General features: G+C 54.4%; 1 protein-coding gene across 6 annotated transcripts in view; it reads left to right on the top strand.

The window, feature by feature from the left end:
• The window catches only part of DAB2IP (DAB2 interacting protein), a 184,754-nt gene that overhangs the window by 38,744 nt on the left and 119,881 nt on the right, over window positions 1-26,129 (top strand). For 3 of the 6 annotated variants that reach the window (XM_033122303.1, XM_033122304.1, XM_033122301.1), the window contains exon 1: window positions 23,516-23,765. The exons of the other annotated variants lie outside the window; for them this stretch is intronic. In XM_033122303.1, the coding sequence (XP_032978194.1) occupies window positions 23,642-23,765 (124 nt within the window). In that variant the 5' untranslated portion in view covers window positions 23,516-23,641. Of the gene's footprint in view, window positions 1-23,515; window positions 23,766-26,129 lie in introns of those variants that run through there. 6 annotated transcript variants of the gene reach the window in all.

The following is a 26,129-nucleotide window of genomic DNA, read 5'->3' on the forward strand; positions in this document are numbered from 1 at the left end:
TCTCTTGCGTTCCAGAGGGAGAAGTGCTTTTCATTGGATGCTCTAAAGGCACATCAACTGGTCCAACATGGAACTCCTTTTCCTAAAACCACTTCCTCCCACCCTGCTCATTCGTCCCCCCACCCCGAGTTCCCTCTTTCAGGCGAAGGCTCCACTAGCCAGCTCTGGGCCAGGGAGCCCCAGTCTGGTGATCGCCCTCTTCTCCTTCCTTCGTCCTGCATGCAAGACTGGTAGTTCCCCTTTGACACTGACTCCTGCCTCCATCCCTGCACCCGCGGTCCATTGGGGATAACCCAGCCACAGCCTTCTGTCATGTTGCCTAGTTCCCCATCCCTCTCCACCCTGCCCCAGGGGGGCGCTCTAAACCTTGGTCTGTGGGTCACTCCTATGCTCAGTGGTCTTGAGGGGCTCCCTATTTTCTCCAGGGTATAGTCTGGGCATCTCAGGTTAATTTTCTAGACTCTTCTAATCCTCTAGACTCTGGTAGAAGCCTCCTTGCCCACAGCTCCTTTCTCTGCACCCAGGAGCTCAGCCAGCTGAATGCTCCATGGCCTCCCACCTGCCCTGTTGCCATACCTTTGTTCTCAAGGTTCCCCTGCCTGGAATGCCGTCCTCTCAGTCTTGTGCCTGCCTGTCAAGATCCTACCCTTGTGTGATCAGATTCACAAAGCCAGAGGAGACACAGGTGTCCATGCCATGCCGTCTAGCCCCTTGCCTCCACCCAGAATAGCCTGGCTTTTTGTGCTACTTACCCTTCCCTTGGCTCCTGTGGAATGTTCTGCCCATAGAATCTATAGCATTTGTAGCTTATTTGCTGGGGAAATATGTGGAGTCTATAAGAGAAGGGTCTGGCCTGGTTAGGAAGGCTGCCTCTCCAGGGACAAAGTGGGTGCCTCAGAAGTGTGGGGCTTGAGGGGGGCCAGGATGGGGACCCCCCCGGACCTGGCACAGAGCTTGCTCTACTCCTTACAATGTATTATCTAGAAGGCCACCTGGGTTTTGTCAGATGCATGGGGCCTTGTGACTGCCAGCCCCCCACTGCCTGCATGGGGGTGTGCCTCTGCTTCCCCACCTCTCTGTTAGGAGGTAATATTTCCACCTCTCAGGACCAGGGCTGCTGGTGGATTGAGCAATGGTGTGGCTGAGAACAAAACAGACGTGGACAAACTAATAATTAACAGATGTCAATTGTTAATAGCTTAAAAATACCACTAGCACCCCACCCCCCACCCTGAGGGAAGAGGAAACCTCACAGTCACTTGGCTCCTTGGAAGAGATTGTCTCACAGCCAGTTTGGGACAGGTTTGTCCAAGAGGGTGACAGGTCCTATGGCGTGTGTGGGGAAGGGACGGGGGTAAGTGCTATTGCCAAGGCCACCAGGCCTTGACTTACTTGGACTCCTGGGTGTTCTCTTGGGGTGAGGACAGTGGCTGCTTGGGTGAAAGGGGAAGATCAGAGGGGTCCTTGTAGAGAGCCACAAATGTGTCTGTCCATTGTCCCAGCCTCCCTGCTACATCCAGAGCCAGGCTGCCATCCTGAGTCGTGTGTGACTGCAGGATGCTTCCGACTGGACTCAGTCCTGTGTGTGCTCTCGGCAGCCAAGGCGCGTGTGGTTTGTAACTTAGCATGGAGTGGTTCGCATTGTTCCCAGCTCCCACTGCTCTTACAGTCACAGGTAGCCCAGACGTGGGCCCCTGCTCACATCCCCTTCCCCATCCTCACTGCTCTTCAGTGACACTGGCCATAAAAGAATACCACTGACTGGGTGGTTTAAACAGTAACAGTTGATTTTCTCACAGTTGTGGAGGCTGGAAGTCCAAGGTCAAGGTGTCAGCAGAGTTGACAGCCTCTGAGGCCTATAGAAGGCCATCCTCTTGCTGCCTCTTCACGTGGTCGTCCTCTGCACACGTGGGCACCTGGTGTCCTCTGTGAGTCCAATTTCCTCTTCTTATAAGGACGCGGTCAGATTGGACTAGGCCCCACCCTAAAGTCCTCTTTAACTTAATCACCTCTTTAAAGACCTTATTTCCAAATACATTCCCGACATTCTGAGGGACTGGGGATTGGGACCTTCATACATGTGTTTTAGGGGAACACATTTCAGCTCATAATATCACCCTAGGTCTGAGTGACCCCCACCCCCAGTATGACAACTAGGGTGGTAGTGTCAGACCTGTGGATCTTTACCGTGGGCAAGAGGTTTCCACTTCTTGGGGAATGGGGAACCCCAAGGGTAGGTTTTAAACTTTAAGCTTTTAAATTGTCTTTACCTGTCTCTTTCCTTTCCCCCCATATTTGCGTATTCTCTCAGGAGAGAAACCATCTGCCTGTTCTCTCACCTGCCTTGGGCCAAGCCCAACTGGTTCTGTCTGAACTATAGTTCCCAGACCCCAGCCTCAAAGTTTGGGGGTGCCTTGGGCTCCCTCCTGGTGCAACTAGCTCACTGCTCACCCCTGCACCTCTGATCCTGCTCCTCCTCCCCTTTTGGCTCTGGCTCAGGGTCCCGTCCTCCCTGAAGCAGCTCTTCCAGGCAGAGTCACGGTTCCCAGCTAGGCTGCCCTGAGCAGGAGCTGGTTGTTCCTGGCGGCCCCAGGATGGGTGGGCACCTGGCACACTGCAGTAATCACAGAGGTTTATGGACAGCAGGAAGGAAGGTGTCCCGCAGCAGGCTAGAGAGGCTGCTGAGAGCGCTGGAAGAGACTGCCTACAGCCAAATCCAGGCTGCACCACTTACTAGGTGACTTTGGACACGTCAGGTCGCGTCTCTGAGCCTCAGTTTACTCCTCTGTAAAATGGGGAGCTAGTAACAATGACTTTCTGGGATTGTTGAGAATGTGAAATGACAGGAACTTATTTGAAGCATTCAGCACGGTGCCAGGCATGTACTAAATGCTCCATACGGGTTAATTTCTGTCATCTGGGGACTCAGTGGGTTGGAGAAGAGTGGGCCTCTCTCTGTACCAGGCCGTCCTGGGCAGTTCTGAGGCTCACCATTTCCTCCTGCCCATCAAAGGCATGGTTGGGAGGCGGAGGGAGAAGAGCCTTTGACACACAGCCCTTCCGTGATGGATCTGCATCCCTCACCCCCTCCAGGCTTAGCTGTCCCTGTTTGTCACAATAAGAGTAAGGCTTTACTGGCTATGGCCCTTTCCTGGGTCCTGGGGCCTCTCCGTATGACTGCCGAGCATCCCGACCACAGCCTGGGCAGAACTGCTGCTCTGAGTCCCCTCTGGCGTTAAGGTTTCGGTGTGGGCTCTGGGGCTATTAGGGCTGAAGGGACGGCAGGATCAAGGAGAGCGTTTTGCCTTTTTGTTTCTTTTTTACTTGTGGCTCCTCTGAATCCTGAGCTGCTGTTCCCTGAAGCCACCAGAGGCAGGGGGCTGGGCTGAATCTGGCCTGCAGCCCTATGTGATTTAACCTGTATGGTGTTTGTTTGTTTGTTTTTTAAGGTGTGAATTAGTTACCTGCATTTAACAGTCGGGTGGTTTTTTATGTTAAAATCTGGTAGCTGCTCCGGAAGTTGGATCATCTGGCCGTCCTGGGCCTGCTTTCCAGTAGCACCCTGGGGCTCTGGGGTGTGCACATTCCCTGTAGTCTGGGCTGCCTACTTCGTTCCTTCTCTTCCCTTCCTGGCTCACGCTGGCATTTGCTTTTGTGATTCCTGGGCTGGATGAGCGACAGGGTTGGGGCATGCATGGGGGGTTTGTGGGCCCGGGAGCCCCTCTGAGGAGCTCCCTGCTGCTAATGGCAGGCGGCATCATAATTCAAGGCAAATTGAGTGGCCCCAGAGAGATGTTCAGACAGTGCTCGGGCTTTTAGAAATGTTAATGTGTTCAGTAGGGCATCCATTGACTTGGTACATGTTTAATGAGCCCTTGCTCTGTGCCAGGCACTGGCCAACCCTGGAGGCTACAAAGAAATATTTGGGACAGACTGTCCTCAGAGAGCCTGCATTTCAGGGGGGTGAGGGTACCTGGAATAGACATTCAGGAAGGGTGCCAGCTGAATAGGTACCTGAAAGTGCGGAGGCATTCTAGGGAGAGGAAATACTGTGAGCAGAGGTTCAAAGCTGGGACCTCCCCTCGGCGCCCAGATTGAGCCTTAGTTGGGTGGCTCCACCTTTCTGCCACTTCCCACAGGGGAGGCAGGCTGGAACTTAGGACTCGCCTGAGAACGAGAAAGGCACAGGGACATGCAACTTGGAGCATTCTGACTCTGGAGGACAAAGTTATGTGTGTGTTTAATTCCTAAAGGCTTTTCATCTGTTCTTTTTATGAAAAAGAGACTTTCTGTTGTAGAGCAGTTTTAGGTTCCCAGCAAAACTGAGCAGCAAGCACAGACAGTGCCCGTATACTTCCTGCCCCCCCCGCCGACGTGCTCAACCTCTGCCACTACCAACACCCGCCACTGCGATCTGTTTTCTAATATATAAAAACAGTATAGTCCATGATTTAAAATCAAACCAAATGTTACCATAGGGTATAAACTGGAAATGGAACCTGTCCCCTTTCTTGCCCTCCATTCTGCTCTCTCTCTCTCTCTCTCTCTCTCTCTCTCTCTCTCTCTCTCTCTCTCCTCCCACTGTAACCACTGTTTATTTTTTGGAAGAATATGCGAGAACCTGTTTCCGTGCTTCCAGGGACCTATCCATCCTGGGTCGTAACCTGCATTGTCACCTCACAGGGCACCATCTCAATCCTCGCATGTCCACCTCACACTGCAGACGGCCACCAGGATTCCATTTTCAGAGGGGACTACAATTTATTCAGCCAAGCCCCCAGGGATGGACATAAGTAATGTTAACAGTTTTTTTTTTTTTTTTAATTTTTTGCTGCTGCTGCTGCAAACAGATGCGTAAGCATGCTTGTACATCTGTTCTTGCATGCGTGTGAGAGTTTATCTGAGGGATAGAATGTCGAAGGAGAATATATGAATTTAGAATGGACATTTTATGGATTTTAATTTCTGATAGACACTGCTGAGGAGGCTCAAAGGTTGTGGCAGTTTCCACTCCTGCCTCCTGCGGATGATGACGCACGTGGTCATGAACTTCTCCAGTATCGAGAGCTGGGCTGGCTTCGGGCTGAGGTAGGGTTTGCATGGGCTCCAAGGAGCAGGACTCAGCCTGGGGGACCCTCAGGAGACATTTAGAGTGTGCTTTTCTCAGTGTTCTTTTGTGCTCTCGTCTATGAACCCTTAGAAAAATCTATGAATCTGTTCAACAATTGAAAAAAAATCATTTATGCTGCAACTTGTCTTTTTTCGTTCACTAAGATATTTTGGAAAGGCTTCCCTAGTCAGACATGGACCTCTTCCTGGCTATTTCTATTTGCTGTATAGAGTTTTCTGCAGTTGAGGGTGTGGTGCTCAATTTAGCCATCCTCAGGGGGTGTCTGAGTCCCATACAGTGTTTCAGGGGATCTCTGTGGACCTCACCAGGCTCAGGTGCCAGCATCCCTCTGTCCTGAGAAAGCACATTTATTAGGAAAGTGGTTGTTGCCGGGAATGGCACTGCTGTTATTCCTGCTGTGAGCTCGGAGCAGAAGTCATGGTTTTGCTATGGCCTTGAACTCCAGTCTGGCGCTTCTCTGTGTTCTTCTGGAGTAACGTGCAGGTCCAGTGCATCTGCAGACTTTGCTCTTTTGGCTCATGCAAAGCCAATTCCTAGCCAATCTGGTTGACTGGTCAGGTGGGGCCCCATTCAGTGATCCTGGTGCAGCTGCCCCCGGCCTGCATGTGAGCAAACCTTCCTCTGCTGAAAGGTTGGCACAAGCATTGAGCCATGGGCTCACTCCTTCATCTGCCAGCACGATTCTCCTCATCTTTCATCTTGGAAGAGCCCCTGTGGGGTGTCTGGGTCTGGCTGGGGGTGTGGTGGTGGGGGTGATGAGGAAAAGACTCATTCTGCTCCGACCCACAGGTAGGGCTATTGGTCATCCATGGTGCTTCTATTAAGGGCCAGGAGGCACTGGAAAACTTCTGACTCTGCACAGGGTGGGCAGTCAGGAAAGGCTTCTTGGAGGAGGTGGTACTGGGAGCAGCAGGAGTTTGGAGATGAGTCTCTGGGCTCTGAGTAGGGGTAGGAAAGAGAGGGAGGGATACATGGAGGTGCCTCACAAACCTCCTTATAGAGACTCCGGCCACCTATGGTTGCAGGGGGGAGCACTCGGGGGCTAAAAAGATGCTAATGGAGAGATCTGGAAGCAGACACTGAGCTCAAACCCTGACTCTGTCAGTTTGCCTCCTTGGACTAGCCACTTAACCTCTCTGAGCCTCAGTTACCTTGTCTGTAAAATGGGATAGTAGTGCTTTGCTCACAGGTTGGCTGGAGGGTTGCCTGAGCTCTAGCTTAGACAGTGGAAGCACAGACCTGTACAAGGTAACTGGTATGGTATACCATACAGGTGAGTCAGTCAGGTGGCATGGGAGGATGACTAGAGACGGTAGTGGCATCCAGTGTGGCCAGAGACACTTCCTGCGAGGAGTTCAGAGGTGATGTACTCATGCTGGTGAAGGCAACAAAGGTATAGTGTTGATTTCCCAGGTCCCACCCTCACCTGGGGAGCATTATTTGGGGGTTCTGTCTATAAAAAGGAATCCCTTCAGGAACAGCGGATAGGTCAGAAGTCTTTGGGGGCAAGACCCAGGTTGAAAGGTGGCCGTGGGAGATGTGGGAAGAGGAGAGGCCAGCTTACTGGTGACAGAGGGATGTGAGGATTGACAGCTGGCCGCCAGGCTTGGTGCTACACTTAGAAAATGTGGCCAGAGATGATCGAGCAGCCTTTGGGCGCATCCTCATGGCGCCATTTCTTTCCTGGGAATTAATGGTGTTTTCATCCCTCTTGAGAGGGCAGTGGTGGGTACAGCAGGGTGGCTGAGCAGGCGCCAGGCAGAGAGTCTGAGCCCATTTCAGCCTTCCTTGGCAATTTATCACCTGTCAGCCCTGCTCTTACGGGACATAAAACAAGTTCCCTGGGAGGCAGCCAGGGACCCTGAGGCCCTGAGCTTGGCTGTCTGGGGCACAGTGGCTCCAAGGGGTCATTCTCCGTGGGGCTCTGCCAAGCCTACCCCACCGAGGGGCTTCAGGATAAGCTGGAGCAACCAGCCTGTGGGCGTGGGGTTTGGTTCCTCCGTGATCTGACTGAGACAGGTGGGTGGAGACAGAAGCACCTAGGAGGTCAGAGACATGCCAGGCAGAACACAGCCAGAAACTGGGCTGTAGGACAAACCCGCTCTTTTCCCTTAAGCCGCCTCCTCTAAGCCAGAGGGTCTTCACCAAGGACCCCAGGGGACTTTGGATGAAATCCAGAGTCTTCTTAAACTCGGACAGGCAAAAAAATCCCAACTTTATTTTCATTAACCTCTAATTACAATTACAAATTGTAATTTTTTCAAACACAATGTAGGTGACAAACCACAGTGGCATTAGCTGTTTTATGATTTCGTAGAAATCATAGAAACCACAGAAACTGTCATGTCATACGTAGTATAGTTTTGTGACTATGTTGAAATAATGCTTTTGTTCATCAGACTTCAAAATTACAGTAGTTATTAAAACGATCTTGTTATTTAGGGCGTTAATAGAGAAGCACATATACTGCTATGAGTGTTTTTAAAAATATTTTGATAACCATATTTCAATGTAATTGGTTTCCTTTGTAATCCTCAGAATTTTATTTTATGCATTTAAAAACATTTCTTCTTCTTTTTTTTTTTTTCCTGAGCTGCGGTCTTAGGCCTTACTGGAAGTCACGGGATCCGTGACATCAAAATTGTAAGAAACTCACAGGCTGGGCACACAGGCCACTCTTGCCTCGCCTCACTCACAGGGTCAAAATTCTGTCCTGTCGTCAGTGGACTGATGTCTACACTGAACCCGCCTGCTCCGTGTACCCAGCTGTGTGCTGGGCCTGGGGGCTCCTCGGCTGGGTGAGGGTGTGCGGCCGGGGCAGATCTGTACATAGGCAGCTGTACAAGGGGCCGCTGAGCCCTGTGCTGTCAGGATTCCAAGGAGGGAGAAGTCACATCTACTGCAGGGACCTGATTCTTAGATGGCTTCGTGGAGAAAGTGTTATTGGATTTGGGCCTTGAGAACTATGAAGTAAGAGACACGGCGAAAAGCATGTCAGGCCCAGGCACCAGCGTGGAGACCAGACATTGGGGCACGTGCTGTGACCGTGGAGGAGGTGATGGGAGAGACAGCAGAGGAAGGGTGGGAGTGGGAGCCCTGAATGCAAGGCAAAGAAGCTTGGACCTTGTGCTGTCAGCCCAGGGAGCCACGGTAAGCTTCTCAACAGTGGAGTGATAGGTGCTCAGGTTTGGGTTCCAGAATAGTCCCTCTGGCTGCTGGGTAGAGAGATGTCGGCAGGAGATGCGGCTGGAGGCTGGCTAGCCAGCAGGGGACTGAGCAATCCTCCAATGGGGGATATGGAGACCTAAACTGAGTCCAACTGAGGGTCCTCATCGGACCACAAAGGAGAGTCGTCCCAGCCATGGAAATGAGGTGGAAGGTCCATGAGACCTCGGGCGCTGGAGTCTGAACATCAGGGTTTGAATCCCAGCTATGTGGGTTATTAGCTGCACGGCCTCGGGCACGTCGATTCTACTCGGTAAGGTTCCTTTCCTCATGTGAGACACACGGTGGTAGGAGCACCTGCCTGGCAGGGTTATTGTGAGTGAGAAATGAGACGACGCATTTAAAGCCCAGCACAGTGCCTGGCACAGAACAAGGGGTAGGTGCTCCATAGCTATGACTGTTCATCACCAGTAATAAAACAGACAGACCTGGGGACAGATCAGACCGGGGGGGGTGGGGTAGGGGGGGAGGCTGCAGGGAGAAGAAAAGCCAAGTCTGAGGTTTCAGATCCCAGAGGCGTGCTCAGAGAGAGTGGCGTCAGGAGCTCCTCTTGTTATCCAAGTCTCAGAGCAGGAAATGTCTAGACCAGTGTCCTGCTGTGAGCCTGGAGCCCTTGCTGAGCAGAGATGCCCTGGGCAAGGTTGTGGGGGCCAGGGAGGAAGGCAGGGTCTTTAAACATGGGCTCTGCTCACACTGGGACTGAGCCTTGGGGCCCTGGAATTTCATTTGTACTTTTCCACACTCACCCTGGTCCCTGACTGGGGCTCCCACACCTCATGTGGCTTTTCCTCCCTTCCAGGTCAAGGGATTCCAGCTTTAATTCTGCTGAGTGATCGCGCTGCTTGGACAGTGGGAGCCCACTGACGCCAGAGAATAAATTTGCCGTGTTTTGTAGAGCATGTGGAAGCATATTTGGGGGGTTTAATCTTCTTAATAAATCGTTCTCAGATTGTACACTATTAAACCCCCGGAAAATTCATGAGCACGCTGGGAATAGAGACCTCATCGGGAAGGTTTGACACGAACAACACAATAACGCAGCTTCTAAATTGGGTCAGGGAAGCCTCGGAGGCCCAGAGAGAGGATATTCCCGCTAGCTCAGCCCTCCCCAGGCCTATAAATTAATCATGCACACAAAGGGGCCTTGTCCTCTCTTTCAGAGCCTGGGGTGGCGTCTGTGCCCACTGACCCACCCCCACTCCCACCTCTGCTGCAAACAGAGAGCCTGGTGAAGCTTTTCAGCTTCTGTGCTTTGTAATTCCTGTGTCTCCAAAGCAAGGTGGGTGTACATTTCAGCAAGAGAGATGTAGGTTAGATAGGGAGAAGAACTTCCTGGCGGACCGTGAGGTGGCGTGAAATCCCGGAATGGGCTGTTTAGGGAACTCGAGGAGACTCTTTTCTTCAGGGCTTGTAAGACCTGGCGTGCTCTATCCCTCTTTGGCACTCTCAGGCCACTGCCCCGTGACAATGACCAAAACAGACATTGCCCCAGGGTATGGTCTCAGGAACCAGCTTGGAAAGTGCCTCTTTCTGGGCCATCTTGGGGGATTTATCACCTGCCTGTCTGAAGAGGCCCAACTAATTGGACACAGGGCCAGTGTCCTCTAAGCCCAAACCCTCATCTAACCACCTGGCATTTGGAAAAGGGAAGTCAAGTTAAATCTCTCTGTGGTTCTCAGGCTGCTTCTAATCCTCAGTGTGTTCCCTCCCTGCCCTGACACCCTCTGCCTGTTGGAATCCTACCCAAAAGCCTGGCCTCGATGCCACCTCCTCTGTGAAGCCTTCCTTGATGTCCCATTGCCCAGTTACTCGCTTCCTTATGCTTCCTCTTCCTTGGCCCTTGTTGGTGGGTTCCTGTGGGAGTTCATGTGTCCCACCAGACTGTCAGGTCCCTGAGGCTCGGGACTGTGTCGGAGGCCCCGGGGGCCCACACAGTGTCCCTCCCATGACTGAGCCAGTGCTTGTATGAGTTTTCAAATGTCATCTCCTGGGAAGTGTCTCCCATGCACTTTAGTGTGGGAGCTGAATGGCTTGGCTTCCCAGTGCCATCTCTGGGCACCCTGGGCTGTTGAACCATCAGCAGAGTAGGCACAGGAGATGAGAACAGGAGGGGCACAAGAGGTAGCTCCCGCTTTCTACAGCGGCTCTGTCTTTACTCCCTCAGTTCCGACATTTCACAAGTCTTTATTCTTTTTTTAACCTGAGCCTGGTTAAAGCCTTCTGATTCTGCAGGTCTTTGGAGGGAGGTGAAATGGTCCCCAAAGTGGACACAGAAGCCCCCCCAGCCCTGAGATGCTGTAGTTCTAGGAGTCCCATTCTAGCATAAGCCTGGGCAGCTGCTGCTTCTGTGAGCAGTTTGGAAGGGGTGACGTGTAGGTCTGAGGCTGGGTGGGCAGTTGGGGTGAAATTCATTGCCACCAGGGAAAGGAAGAGGTGCTGGTTGCTGGGGGCTGGGGGAGAACTTTCTCTGGAAAGAGCAGTTCTGGGAGGTGTTACTGGGTAGCCCGCTCAGTCCATCAGAGAAGAGGATGAGTCCTGGTGGTCCAGGCTCAGGGGCGGGCCTGGAAAGGAAGTGGATAGTGGAACAGGAGAAGGTAGTGGACAGCCCAGTTGGTCTGTTGGGGAGAGTCCTTTCTGGGGCTACCTCTGGGCCCCAGGTCCGGCCCCTAGCCCCACCTAGGCTGGGAAGAAGCTGTTCCCCCACCCTCACCCACATCCCCACCATATGGGTTGGTTGTGCCTCAGAGGTGCCTTCATGCCCCTGGCCAGGCCTGCGGGGCCCCAGGTGTGTCAGTCTCTCTCTCTCTCTCTCTTTCTCTCTCTCTCTCTCTCTCTCTCTCTCTCTCTCTCTCTCTCTCTCTCTCTCTCTGTCTCTCTCTCTCTTTGTCGGGGCAGTTGGTGGTGGGTGACTGGTGTGGAGTGCCGGCCTTGGTGTGGAGCTGGCTGGACATGGGCAGGAGATGCCATTGGAGGTCAGCAGGTAGAGAAAGAGAGCCAGCAGACCTGTGGGGTCAAGGAGGCCTTTGAGCCACTCACTGGATGGCAGTAATTCAGTGCCTACAAATAATTCCGGATGCAGCCCAGCACTTCAGCATTTTCCAAGCTCTTTCCAACCCACAAACTCACTTCAGTCTCTGATGGCCCAGGAGAAAGCAGGTTCCATCCTTATTTGACCATGGGGAACATTAAATTCTAGAGCAAACTTGTGAAAAGCCTTAACTAGCTGGCGGTAGAACCAATTGGAGCCCCCATCTCTCTGGCCATAGGTTCGGCGAGGCCTCCTGCAGACTTGCTCGGACATGGAGTGAGGGAGAATTGGCTTAGCTGTCCAGAGGCCGCCTGGGAGAAAGTTTAGGATGTGGGAGAACAGATACAGTGGAGGAGAGAGAAGCCCTGAGGGGGATGGTGGTGATGGTAGGGCATCAACCAGGACTTCCTGTGAGGGTACTTTAAGCTAGGCCTTGGGAAGGAAAGGATGCATAAAAGCAGAGAGAATGGGGCACAGGGCTGGAGGCTGTCTCAACACACGGCACTTGTGAGTGAAGACAGGACAGTAGGAAGTGGATCTAGGCCCAGCCAACTTGCAAAGCCTTGACGACCCAGCCTGAGCAGCCCTGCAGGGCCGGCACTCTGAGCAGGAAGGTCCCATTTGAAGCAGCCAGCTGGGGAGGATCCTGTGTGCATTCTGGAGCCCAGAGGTCATTTGGGGGCAAACCGTGTCTGCACCAGCCCCCTGGCTGCACCCCACAAGTCACCTCTCCCCTCCTAGCCCTGGCCTGCTCTGTCCTCTTTCTCCTGGCCAGCCCACTTTTATTCTCCTTTTAGCCTAAAGAAGAGAGAAACTTGCTTCTTAAGATGGCAAAGTAGCTGACAAGAGGCAAACACTGAAAGGAAGAGAGGTGGTTGCCACAGAAACTAGAAAGTAGGAGCAGAAACTTTCAGGAGCAGGAGGGGAGGAAAGCAGACCTATGGCTGAGGGCTGAGGGGAAGGGGGCGACCTGCCCCAGGCTGGCCTGGAATACCCGTCGGCCCAGCACCCCCAGCCAGCAAGAGCAGGAGGGCTGCCTGGTTGTTCCTGAGCCTGGGTGTGAGGTGCCAGGTACCAGAGTGAGGTAAGCAGCCTGTGGTCTGAGGAGGAGCCCATGTCTTCTGCCCAGGTCCCTGCACGGTTTGGAGCGGCCGGTTACTCTTCACAGAGAGCTGCCCAGGGGTTTTTGTTCCCTGCAGGTCTTTGCATGATGTCTCATTAACACGCAATAATGACATGGCCCAGGAATGGAGAGTTTACAAAGCAGCTTCTCACGTGTTGCCTTGTGCAAGTCCTGTGATAGTCCTGGGAGGACAGAGTAGGGAGATTAGGCCCAGAGAGGTTAAGGGTCCTGCCTCAGGTCACACAGCTGAGGGCTACCAAGGGTGGGATTGCAATCCCTGGGCTGTCAGACCCTAAAGCCCTGAGGTCTCCCTGATTCCCTGCCACTTTCTGTTTTTGAGTGGGTAGCTCTGCTTGGAGCTATGTGCTCCCTGTGTCCTCTAGACCTTGCAAATCCCTCACTCCAGTAGATCGTCCTTTGGAGCACTGCTCTTTGCTTCCTGTACAACTCTAGGGAAGTCGCTTCTCTTTGAGTCTGATTTCCCCCTCTGTAAAATGGGCATAACAGCACCTTCTGCCTCTAAAAGGTGGCTGTGAGGATGCAGTAAGACGATTCAAGTCAAGCACTAGGCACATAGCCTGGCACAGAGGGACACCCTCAGAAATCTCCTCCATCCCATTGGGGTAAGAGGCGCTGGGATGCAACCTCCCTGTATTGCAGAAGTTTCCTTATCTGTGAAATGGGTCTAATGATTTCCTGCCTTGCTGGGGGAGTTGGAGAGGTACATCAAGATGATGGCTGTGGAGCCTCTGGAAAGCATTGGTGCTGGATAGGGAAGCATCAGAGTCTGCAGGCTTAAAACTGGCCACCAGGGCCCCAGTAGGCACCGGACATCTCAGCCTACATTCTCTCCACCAGACTTTCCTGCCAGAGAGTAGAAGGGCGGGGGGAAGAGGAGTTGGGCCTCTGCCCAGATAGCCCTGAGTGTGAGGTTCAGACCTGCTCAAGGTTTAGCTCTGAAAGGGGCCCTCAGAATCCCGCATAGCCTTATGGGCCGGCTCCTGAATTAGAGCCAAGCCTAAGATTTCTCCAGGGAGAGTCCCAGGGAGCCAAATGTATTATTAAATGGCAGAAAGGCAGCACGCTGCATGTGAAAGATAATGGGGGAAATTTATTGGATGGACTATAAATCACAGAATGAAAAGCACTGGAACCTGTGGGGAGGAAAATTAATAAGTCCTGAGCTGTGACTTGTTTGGGATGGGGATGGAGGACATTGGCCCCATTTTGCTGTGAGCCCCGGAACTTCAAGATGCACAGAGGCCCAGAGGTCTCCAGCACGTGTGCCGTGCTTTTCTACAAATACGACTGTGATGCCCCCATTCTCCTTCTGATTGGCAGCAGCCATTTGGAGGCCCTGGTCTGGGCACCAGGGTTATGCCGGTGAGCAGACAGGTCCCAACCCTCGGGGGAGCCGTGCGCCAGGAGAGACAGATGTGCGATGAGTCATCAGAAAATAGATATCAATGCACAATGCGATGGGCTCCCTGGAGGAAAGGTGCAGGGAGCCTGGAGAAAATGATGCAGAAGGCTGTTGGGGGTGGGGTGGGGGGGTGGAGCAGTGAATTTGGAGCGGGAAGGAGGGTGGTTTCCTGGGAAAGGAAGAGTGAGTGGGAGTAGGCCAGATGGCTCAGGAGAGCTGGGGGCGGAGATGAACCAGTGTCCAAAGACCAGTGGGGCCAGGGTGGCTAGGACAGAGGGCTGTTTGTAAAATGCTCACACTGGGTGCCTTGTGGAAAATAGACTCAGGAGTCAAGAAAAGATTTGGGGGGACCAGTTAGGGGCTGTGGGAGTCCCCAAAGTTTGTGACCTGGATTTGGGTGATGACAGCGGAGATGGAGAGAGGTGGATAGACTCTATTGCAAGAATTTGGAGCTAGCAATAATCCATTCTCAGAGGGGACTCAGAGTCTAGAAAGCATGCCCCATGTCCTGTGTTCTAGGGATGGGAAACGTAGGAGCAAAGACATGAGGAAAAGAAGTGGTGGGGTGCTGGGGACCAGGGTGGCTGAGGAAGGGTAGGTATAGGGAGTGGGAAGAGCTGAGGTTAGGGAGGGGGCCAGGGCAGCATCCACTGACCAGTACCCCGGGGCTGGGACTGGAAGCCAAGGCCCGAACTTATTGTTACAGGGCATCTTTTCACAAATGGCTCTGTTTTCTTGACACCTGAAAAGGGGCTGGCAGGCGAATTACCTGGGGACAGGTGAAGGGAGACCATTTGTGGCAGCACAGGACCACTATCAGGAGCCAGGCCGTATTAGGTCGAGTCCTGTCTCAGCTACAATCACCTTTCTGTGCCTGTAAAATGGGAGAGTAACAATGTCTACCTTAAGGTTGTCATAAAGACTCACTGAGTTAACATTGCCTGGCAGAGAGTAGGCACTGTATTGGGGTTAGTAAGTGTGCCCTGTGTGACCTTGGGCAAGGCTCTCCCCTCTGGGTCTTTATTTCTCCTGGCTGGTCTGTGCAAACATTTTGGGTGAAGGTTCTCTAGTTTCCACTGTGCTGGCAGTGTCCAGCTCCTGATAGGCGGTGGCCAGAGTGCAGCACCAAGCTGGCAGTGTCGCCTCAGATGGGACTGTGTCCCTCCCAGGCCTGTAAGGTGACACTAGGCCTATCAGGGGTGTAAGGGGATATTTTAATCAGCCCAGGACCTGGTGAGGTCAGAGGGCACAGGGACCAAGACAAAGGGGACCAGTCAGGGCTGCTGCCCAGCCTGAGCTGACCCGCTGGGCCCCGGAATCTAGACTGCATTTGGGGAGCCTGGGGAGGAAGGGGAAGCTGGGAGCTTCACTGTGGAATGGGACTTGGGCAAACTGGTTGTTTCTGTCCATTCTGAGCCTAGTGTGTCCATCTGTACTGTGAGGCTTGGAATCCTTGCCTGCCACAGGGTGCTGAGAAAGGGGACAGGCTACAGTTTGTAAAAAGGCTTGGGACCTGTCAGGGGCTGGGGTCCCAGAAGTCTTTATACAGAACCAGGGGGCCCTGACAGAGAGCAATAGGTGGGCCAGTGAGGTCAGTGTGGGCCCACCCCCTGTTGGTTAAAATGCAGATTCCTGGGCTCCTCCCCAGGTGGGCTAAACCAGACTCTCCCTGGTGGGCCTGGGCTTCTGCATTTTAACATGCTCCTCAGGGGACTAAAGTGCCTTACAGTCTGAGAATTCAGGTTCTGGGCCATCCCCTTTGCGCCAGTGGGAACAAGGGCCCAGAGGGCATTCGAATGGATAGCTTGCCCAAGTCACTCAGCTGACTGGGACCCGGTGTCATGCTGCCCTGGGGCCCCTGGGGTGGGCACAGCCAGGCTACTGCTCCCCATGGCGGCCTCAGGGCCAGGAGGGACTCTGTTCGAGGGCTCCATAGCCAGCAGGGGGCAGCAGGAGCCAGCACCTCCTGAGGGCTCCAGGTGACTGGGCCTGAGCCTGGCAGGGCCTGGAGAGAGCCCGCCTCTGGGTCTGTGTGCACGCAGGCCTGTGTAAGCGTGCTGGGTGTGAGGGAGGGGGCACCAGGAGGGCACAGGGAGCACGAGGTCAGAGAAAGTAGGTGCAGACAATTCTGAAGCCACCTTGTAGCTTCCTGGGCAGAGGCTACAGGGGGAAAGGAGAGGGCCACGTCGGAGGGGCTGTGTAGAGGCCTCTATAACCCAGGCTGCTTCCCCAGGGCGCTCAGTGGCACTGAGATCAACTCAGGGCCCCCACCCATGTCCTCTGGGCTTTCTAATAAAAGTCAACCAGAGGTCAGTCCCCTAAACCCTAACTAGGGCATTTAAGCCTGGAGGGATGTGGGGGGTGGGGCTGAAGCCCACGCTTCACCCCCAACTCCCCTATTGGCTCTGCCTGGAACAGCTTCGTCTGCTGCCGTATGTAAATTGAGAAAGGACACAGGGAGTGTCTGAGTGATCTTGGGCAAGTCCCAAGCCTTCTGAGCCCTGGGTTGAGGGTGGGATGACCACTAGATCTCTAAGGCCTTCTGTAACTCCTAGTTGTGGGAAGGTAGCTTCACCTTCAGACTTTCTGAGGACAGGGGCCAGTGCGGTAGTGAGCTCCCCGTCATCAAAGGTATGCCAGACAAGGCTCAGTGAATATTGCTTCCTCTTAGGCCTTTGGCTGTGGTCCTGGACCATCCCTCCTGACTGTCTCTCTCTGTTAATTATTATTATTATTTAAATTTTTACTGGGGAACATTGGGGAACAATGTGGTTTTCCAGAACCCATCAGCTCTATGTCAAGTCGTTTTTTCAGTCTAGTTGTGGAGGTCGCAGCTCAGCTCCCGGTCAAGTCATTTTCAATCTAGTTGTGGAGTGTGCAGCTCACTGGCCCATGTGGGGATTCAACCAGCGACCTTGGTGTTAGGAGCTCTGCGCTCTAACCACTGCGACAACCAGCTGCCCACTGGCGGCTCAGCTCCAAGCTCAAGCCGTTGTTTTCTCCATGGGGCATGTGGGAATCGAACTGGCGATCTTGGTGTTATGAGCACTGCGCTCTAACCACTGAGCAACCGCCCGCCCCTCTGTTAATTATTAATCACCAGGAGAGCCCCACCTGGGGAGAGGGGCAAGTCCCCAGCCCTGGGAGAGTTGGGCTGCTGATTTCCAGGATGACCTTGAGCTTGTTTTCGTTGGCCCCAAACTTTCAGCTACTTCCTGTATGAGTAGGCACAGAAATTCTAGGGCCCCAGCCCTTCCTCCTACCCCTGGTGGAGTTTCCAGACAAAATGCTATTCCTAGGGTGGGGGCAGGGCGAGCATTGTTCGCCCTCTCCAAAGGAATTGAGGGGTGGATGACAAGCTGCAGAAGCTACATTAAACCCTACCCCACATGGCCTGAGAGCGCCAGCTATGGTCTGGCTGGGGTCTCCAGGAAAGACCAGCAAGTGCGAGAACCACGGCTCTGGCGTAGACTGCTCCCCCTCTAACACCTGCTGTGGCTCACGTTTATGTTCTGAACTGGGCACAGAGGCTTTGAGTGTCAGTGCCCAAGCGTTCTGAAAGACCACCCAGGCCAACCCCATTTTACAGGAGGGGAAGCTGGGGCTGTGAACAGAAGGGGACTTGCTCAAAGGTACATGGCAAAGCGAAGGCATTCATTCACCCATTCATTTATTCTGTGCCAACTACTGCATAGTGTCAGGACTTCCAGCTTGGCCTCCTAACCAGCCCCAGGCTGCAGCTTGAAAGTCAACTTTGCAGCCTGCTGTCCACATGTCACATGGAGGAAAGCCCAGGCCCAGAGAGGTGAAGTCACCTGTCCCAGGTCCCACAGCTGCCCTTCTTGAAAAAAGAATGGGGACTTTGAGCCCAGCTCACTTCATTCATCAAACGGTTATCAAGCACTGTTCTGTGCACTGGGGATATGGCTGTGACAGGACTAACAACTGTGCTATTCAACCTTCCACAACCTCACAAGTGTAAGTATTATCATGCCTATTCTATAGTTGAGGAAACAGAAGCACAGAGAGGTGAAGGCACTAATCTGGGGTCACACAGCCAAGAAGTGCTTGTTCCTCACTCCAAATCCCACACTCTTTCAGCTCCCTTCCTAGGAGCTGGCTACTGGGTCTGTTCATCTGCCCTCCTCAGTGGGATCTGCCGGGATTGAATGAGTCTCATCCCCCGGGAACTCAGGCCAGTGCCAGCCATGAAATAGTTCACAGATGACCAGGCATGCCTGCCTGGGAAGGGAGGGCATTCTCTGACCTCACGCTGGGACCATATGCCACCCCCTCTGGTGGCCCAGTGGGTATGGAGCTGTCTGGGTCCCTCAACTGGAAGGAGAGGAAGAAGCCTGGAGACCCAGAGTCTCAGCCCCAGGCCTGGGCTGGAGAAGGAGGGCTGTAGGTCCACCTGGAGCTTGGCAGCATTTCTGGGTCAGGGCAGGGAGAGGAAGTACATGAGGAGAGTGGCTCCAGGCCTGGCCATCTGGGCTGAAATGCCGGCTGCTAGGGTGGGGGTGTGGAAGGAAGGGCGAGGGCTGGGGCCTAAAAACTGGATCCCAGCCTCCCCCAACTACAATAGGATTGGAGCCCTGAGCTTCGGGGGCAGCTGGCCTGGGGTGGAAGCCCAGGGCACCTATGGGCAGAATGCATCGGGCATTCTGGAGTGGTGATCCAGGTAACTGAGGGGGAAAGCAGGTCTTGGCAGCTCTGGGACAAACCCCCAGCCGCCATGTGTGACCTCAGGCGAGTCACTCCCTCCCCTGGTCTTCCTTCCCATCTGCAGGGAGTGATGCTACTTCAGGCTGGTTGGGAGAGGCAATCAGATTACATTAAATTCGTTGGGGTCTTTAGAGGGGGAAGTCCCAGGGAGCAGTGGAGGTGGTGGACAATTGGCTGGGTTTGAGAGCTTGAGTGGGACTTCACAGGACTTGTCTGCATCTTCCACCCTGTGCTGCGAGTCCCCCATTCCAGCCTCCCCCATCTCCTGAAGGTCCTACTGGTCTAGCCTTGTTCCCGGATGAACAGTGGACGCAGGAAGCTGTCATTGCCTGCCAGATGGGCCGCCTCCTGGGGCAGAGACCCATGACCATATCAAATGAATGATACTGCAACACCCCCACTCACACCCCTGCTTAGGGCTGCGGTGACTCTGAGGTTGAGACCTGCTTGGGAGGCCCCAGGCGGATGTGTACAGAGCTGCTTGCCTGGGGACTTCTGGGCACCACTGCCCACCCTTGTCCCGACAGGAAACCTGACAGGTCTGAGTCCTCCAGATACCCATTGTGTCGGGCCTGGTGTGGGTTCCAGTGTTTCCCCTGTCAGGATTCCCGTCCCTCCTCACCTCCTCCTGTTCCTTGTCAAAACTGGCTTTTAAGGAAAGTTCCAGGCTTTTGCCCCTCCTTCATCTCTGCATTAAGTCCTGCTCAGCCTTAAGACTTTGTCTTTCCAGCCCACTTGGGTTCAAATCCTGACTCCTAGTACGAGCTGTGTGACCTTAGGGAACTTACCCTCTCTGTGCCTCCAATATTTTCTGTAAAATGAAGGTGGTAACCATCTGCCTCATAGGAATGTTGTGAAATTAAATGAGAGAATGTGCATAGAATGCTGCAGACAGGGTCTGACACACAGTCAATTCTGAACAGTTTATTAGTATTGAATCTCAGACAAAGCTTCCCAGGCCAAACTTGTAACCTTCCTATGTTAGAAGTCTTGGACTTCTGGGGTCCCCTCCAGGTGTGAGCATCTCTCCTCCGTGGAGGGAGTTTCAGGTAGATAACTGGTCCTTGTCGCTCTTGTTTTCTTCCTGCACAAAATGGCCCCTCAGGAAAGGCCAGGCCCTTTGGCTTTGCGCTCAGTTGAAGAAATGGGTGCTCTCTCCTATGACTAGAAGAAAAACTGTCCTTTCCGGGCAATGTAAGGCTTTTCGAGGGTAATACTGACATAGGCCACTTTTGCTCCTTCCTCAGTGACTGGAAACCTAACACCCCCAGTAAGATGGGAAACTGCACTGGGCTGGCCGCCTCCCCTGCATCAGGGGCCCCTGTGACCCAGCCCTGGCCTGGCCTGTGGTGTACCTGGACTTCCAGCCCCCCATCTTAGGCCACCTACCACTTCCTTGCCAGCAGGGTATAATTCTCAGGACACCCAGATGCTGATGGTTCTCTGTCCGAGGGAAATTCTGTAGGTCCATCCTCCCTAATCTTCTGCGTCCTAATTATTCAAACCAATTGATGGGGTGTGGCAAGGGTAGGGGTGTCTCTCACTGGGGCTCAGACTTCTTTAATGGGGTGATGTTTTTGCTGAGTCCTGAGGGATAAGGAGGAATTGACCTGATGGGTGCAGAAAGGAGAGCTTCCTGGTAGCCATATCTGACAAACAGGGAAAAGGGAGATGGGAATGAGCGTGGAGCTTTTGGAGGCTGAAGCGCAGACAGATCAGGTTGGGTGGAGTGGGTGGGGTGACAAGGGGAGGTGATTGCTCTGTGACCCAGCTGGGTCCTTTTCTTCAGTACTGTGGGAGTATACCGTTGGGGGCTTTTGAAGGTTGGTGAAGGTGGTGGTCGGAGTTGGCTCAGATCTGATTTAGCCAGCAGAGTTCCAGGTCCCACTCAGACCCACTGAATCAAAAGTCTTGGAGGAACCTCAGAAATATGCACTTTTAATGAGCTGCAAGTGATTTGGAGACTCAGGGGCATGGAGGCTGCTGCTCTGACCCCCACCTAAAGCAGCGTGTGGGGGAGGTGAAAACGGCCTATTCTGGAGCCCCTCTGGAGGCAAGAAGGAGGTGAGAGAACAAGACCACTGACAGACTATCAGCCCTAGGGGGCCGGGCTCACGATTCAGCAGGGCCTAGGAGGGGGTCTGTCCAGGAAGTGGTGGTGGGGGGAGCATTCTCAGGTGTCCCTCCTCCAGTCTAGGCAGTCTCCGGAAGGGGGACTGCTTCTGTTTAAAGGGAGGAGGCCACAGGGGTAGTGGGAGGGGTGGGTGGCTTGTTCTACAGCAGGATTGATTCCAGATGCTCCGCTGGGTGTGCAGGGAGCAGCCTTTGTCTGCCTGCTCGCCCTGGGGGTCCTGAGCCAGGAGGAGGGGCAGGGAGCCCAGGCCCCCTTTCTACTACCTCCTGCCCTGCCCCCGGCTCCCTTCTTACTCAGTACATCAGCTGCTACCTACTCAGAACCCACCTGAGACCTGTGGAGATTCCAACCTGGGTGGTTGGCAAAGCCCACACCATCCCAAGGCCTGGAATGCAGAAACTTCTTCCTTTTCATTAGCCGACCCTTCTCTTTCCACAAGGCAGATAGGTTGGAGGTCCATAGCTTCTCTTTGTAGGCAGGGAAACTGAGGCACAGGGAAGGACTTGCGAAACCCAAGTATAAGCAGAGAGACCATGCCAGACTTTCGGAGCCCACCTGTATTTACAGATGAAATCCTGAGTTCCTGGCTACTTCCCCCACTTCCCTCCACACACACACACCTAAATCTGCTTGTTGCAAGTCCTCCCCCCCCCCAAGTCATCCCGGCCACTGCTGGCAGGAAGCCTCTTAGCCCCTCAAGGAAGGTTAGAACCTGGCTGAGTAGGGGATTCCTGCTTTTTGAAGGAAACTGGTCCAGATGAACTCCAGGCCCTGGGAAGAGGCCTGTTGCCCCCACCCTGAGCTAGACTTCCTGGGAGTCTTCCACTCCTCCACTCCCCGACACTGGTGGGCCTGAAGTGGAGGTTATTCATTCCTAGAAGTGCCAAGGGTGGGTAGGTGGCTGTGGGAGCCCCACCTGAGAGGGGAAGCTCAGGGTTGGGGAGGAAGACGCATGCTACGAAGCTTCACAGCTTGCCTCTGCGCTGAGGGTCTGGGTCCAGCTCTTCCCAGCGGCCTCTGCACTTGTAAAAGATGCTCCTTGCCAATGTCTGCTATGGAGAATGAGCCAGAGCGATCCTTAACCCAAAGGGGGCTATGGGGTCCTTTACAGGCCTTGGGCTTTCCATCTTCCCGAGGGATTGGCCAGTACTCTGGGGCAAGGGGCCAGGATTGCTGATAGCTTTGGACAACCCAGACTGGGTTTGGAGGAGCACTACTCCTCCTGCCCCTCCCCCCTGGTCCTGGGAAGGCGCCTGGCTTCCAGCTGTGATCCAAGCTCCTCCTGACCTGGGGGCCCTCCCCCTGGCTGAGGGAGCGAGGGAGGGGGCTTCCTTTGTGAGGTGCAAAACCCGGCCTGGATTCCTGCCCACACTGCCCCGCCCCCTCTAGGCCCCACCTTTTCGGGTGTTTTGGAGGACATCCAGATTGCCTTAGGCACGCTCGTGTGACTCTCCACAAAGACACCCCTAAAACCGCGTTGGGAATCCGAGGCTAAGACCACTTGCTTCAGTTACTTTGCCTCCAGCCGAGGCAAGTCAGACCTCCCTGTCAGGGCCTCAGTTTCCCCTTCTGTACTTGAGGGGATGGAGCTCAGGCAGGTGGTTGTCTGAATAATTTAAAAGATAAATGGTGCTGCGGGGGCAAGGGAGAGTAAAAAGAGAGAGACCACCAAGGGCCAGGATGGTCAGGGAAGGCTAGAGGAGGTGGGCCCTAGGGGGATGGACTCTGGCCAGGCAGGGGGAAGTAGGTGGGAGGGCAGTCTCTGCTGGGAGTGACAAGTAGGGGAGTAGTAGGGGAGGCTGAAGAGTGGTTTGGTTGGAACCAGATCGTCGGAGTCTAAAACACCAAGGAAGGTTATTTGGACTTGTTGCTTTTGGACTCTGGGGAGCCATAGAAGGTTCTTGAGCTGCGGAGTGAGTGGAGATAGCTTCAGCAGGGTGCAGGAGCGGGAGTTAGGGTCTCCCTTCTCCCAGCCTCAGTTCTGCCCAGCCTGCAGGCCTGCCAGAGCTGCTGTGCACGCCCCATCGCATCTGTGGGGTTTTATTTGGGGAAGGTCTGGATCCAAGGGGGCAAATGTTTAGATTTGGCAAAATCTCGCTGGATACATAGGTGTTCATTATGTGCTCTCTACTTTTTGTGTGTTTGAAGTATGCACCATGATATGTCTATCACACGGGATATTTTTTAAAATGTAAAGACCAGGCAAGTGTCCTGCGTGAAAGGAAGTCTTTTTAACCTGGTTGGGGCAGGGGCCAGCGGAACAGCGTTGTATTTGCTGGTCGATACTCAGCCCTGAGCGCTAGTGGCAGAATCGGGCCCCGCGGCGTCAGCCTCATTCGGACCCTGATTGAATGAAGGTGACTGGCTCCGGAATACAGTGTCCGCCTGGCCGCCTCGCTTGCGCCCTGCCCAGTTCCGGGGAGCGCACACCTGCGGGTGTGCACTATCTATATCCGCCGGCGGGATGGGGCGCCAAGTGTGCCCCGAGGTTGGGCATCATCGCTGAGGCGCGGGCGTGGACACAGTGACTCTCCCGGGGGCTTGCCTGGGGTCCCGGGGCACTCCAGGCTGCCTCGCCCCTCGGACTCCAGGCCAGGATTTCTCCCGCACTGACTTTTCGGGGCGGGTGCCAGCCGGGCCCCGGTCCCTGGCCCCCGCGGCGGGGCCGGCTGCTCCTGGGAGGGCGGGGGCAGGAGGAGGAGTTTGAGCGACTTTGTGGGGCAGCCTTGGCCTCGGCGGCAGCCGCACCAGCGCTCTGGAGAACGCCGGGACGCCCGCCGGGCCAGCCGGAGCGGGCGATGGGGCCCGTGTGAGCGCGCCCAGGCCCGGCCCGGTGCCCGGCGGGCGGCAGCATGTCCGCGGGCGGCAGCGCCAGGAAGAGCACCGGGAGGCCCTCCTACTACTACCGGCTGCTGCGGCGGCCCCGGCTGCAGCGACAGAGGAGCCGCTCCCGCAGCCGGACCCGGCCCTCCAGGGGTAGGCGCCACCCCGACCCCTGACCCCCCAGGCCATGCCTACCGCTACTTCACCACCTGATGCCCTGGGATGCCAAGGACCCTGGATTCTTCTTTTTTTTACCCGGGACCCCCTCAGCCGCCCCTTGTAGTTGCCCGTTATTGTGTCTGCTTGGTCCCCATTACCCCAGCTTCTCCTTCATCTTCCATCTTCGTGGGAAACTGAGACTCTAGTATAATCCCTTATGCCACGGGTAGAGAAAGGGGAGATTACAGTCTAGGATTCTCTTTCTTCCACCTCGGAGATTCCACTTCCTGCTCAACTCTGCCTCAGTTTGCTCAGCAGCTGGGCAATAAAGCATTCCTGAGTGGATCTCGGCTTTGCCGCACCTTGCCTTCTTGCCCTGGCCCCTCAGCTTAGCCCCCCGCCCCCACCTCCTCAGGGACTCTGCAGGTTCCTGCACCTCCTGGGTGGAGGGACAGTTGGGTGGACTTCAGGGAGCCCTGTCCCTGGGATCTTGGGCTTCAAAGGAGCCGCGGCTTTTAAGGATCTGTCTGGGACCACTCCCAGTGGGTGGGCACCACCTTTGAAAAGAGTTTCTCTCCAGCCCTGGAGGCTGGCCTGAGAGGAGGGGGAGGTTTGAGCAGCGTTTTCTTTTTCCAGTAACTGGATCCTTAGCTGGAAACGGGTGTGATCCAGGGGGCTGCTTTCTGGACCGGATGGTGGTGGGGGGTGTACTTCCTTCTATGGCTGGATGGGAGGGAGGGAGGCCCCCTGGAAGGAGGAGGCCTTTGAAGAGGCCCTGGAATTGGGGGGGAGTCCCAGGCAAAGGCTCTGGCGCACTGTGGTGCCCTTGGCAGGAGGGAGGAGGGGGGTTGGTAGCATCCAGCAGGGACCTGGGCCGACTTTACACCATCAGGTTGTCTTAGGAGTGGGGAAGGCTGGCCTGGTGCCTGATCAGAGAGGGGTTTGAGCAAATCTGTGCTTGGAATCTGGTAGACCTAGGGTTGAATCCCCACCCTCCAGACGCTGGTTGTGTGCCCTGGGCCCTGTAGTGTTGCCCCTGAATCTCAGTTTTCTCATCAGTGTGAGCATAAATGAACTTGACTCATCAGTGAAGTTCATTTGCTTTCTCCTTCCTCCCCATGGGGGAGACTTTTCCCACGGTCAGGGATGAGCAACATTGCACAGGCTTCCTCAGGAAGTAGGGAGTTCCTGAAGTAGTGAGTTCCCCATGCGTGGAAGGGTTTAAGCTGAGGCTGGGAGCCTGCCTAGGTATTTGCTGGGAGTTCAGTCTTCAAGGGTCTCTCAGGCCCCGTGATCCATCTCCTACTCTTGCCTTTCTTGAAGTGGCCTCTGGCTAGTCTCTTCCCCAGTCTTGGCCTGGGAAACTGGAGATCTGGGTTCAAGCATTGTGACTTTGGGCAAGTCACTTCCCTTTTCTGAGTCTCAGTTTCTTGAACTGTAAAAATGGGCTAGCAGTATGTGGAGGATTCCATGGAGAAACAGGTTCATGCTGTGAGAATTGGGAGTTGTATAAATGCCCGGTAATGCTCAGGCCACTGAGAGTCCTCCTCCTGCATCCGCCCTGCCCCTGCTAAGTGCCCTGCATGACCTGCCCCTTCACTCTTCACTTGGTTCTGTTCCTGACCACAGAGGCACGGAAAGGATTGGAAGTCTCCCTTCTGCTCAGCTGACTGGGCCAGAGACATTCTACGTGTCTGGGTGTCACCTGAGCCCCAGCTCCCAGGCCCTGCCTGTGTGGGAGCCCCTGTTTTGTGTCCTAGACTTGAAGGAACTCAGCCTGCAGGGAGTGGGGGGCAGACTGTTGCTGAACAGAAGTGACATCTGGGGAAATCAGGGAGAGTGTCACGGAGGAGGTGACATTTGAATTTAGTCTCACAAGATGGATGGGATTTCCCTCTGCAGAGAGTGGTTAAGTCAGATCTGGGTTCAAGCCCCAGCTCTGCACAAAACTATCCTTTGGCCAGTTACCTCTTCAAGCCTCAGTGGTCTCATCTGGTAAATGGGGGCAGTGATGACAATGATGGGGGAAGTGGTTGTTGAAGTAATGAGGCCGAATACATGTGCTACCTGAGACTTAGGCCACAGTTGAGTATGAACTATTGTCCTTACCCTGGATGGAAGGAACAGCCTGTGCAAAGACAGGGATGAAGAAAATGTCTTGGGTGTTGTAGACAGAGTTCATCCTGGGGTGAGGAAAGGGTGTGGGGTGGGGAATGGGAAATAGGGAATAGCTGGGAATGGGAGTGTGATGGAGAGTCATGGCGGGGAGGCTGGTAAGAGCTGCCTGGCAGGGTAAGAGGCAGATGCTAGAACCCCCTAGCCACCTGGGTAGGGGGCAGCAGGAGCAGCCACTGACTT

Source organism: Rhinolophus ferrumequinum, chromosome 12 (genome assembly GCF_004115265.2).
Source record: "Rhinolophus ferrumequinum isolate MPI-CBG mRhiFer1 chromosome 12, mRhiFer1_v1.p, whole genome shotgun sequence".
Classification (NCBI taxonomy): domain Eukaryota; kingdom Metazoa; phylum Chordata; class Mammalia; order Chiroptera; family Rhinolophidae; genus Rhinolophus; species Rhinolophus ferrumequinum.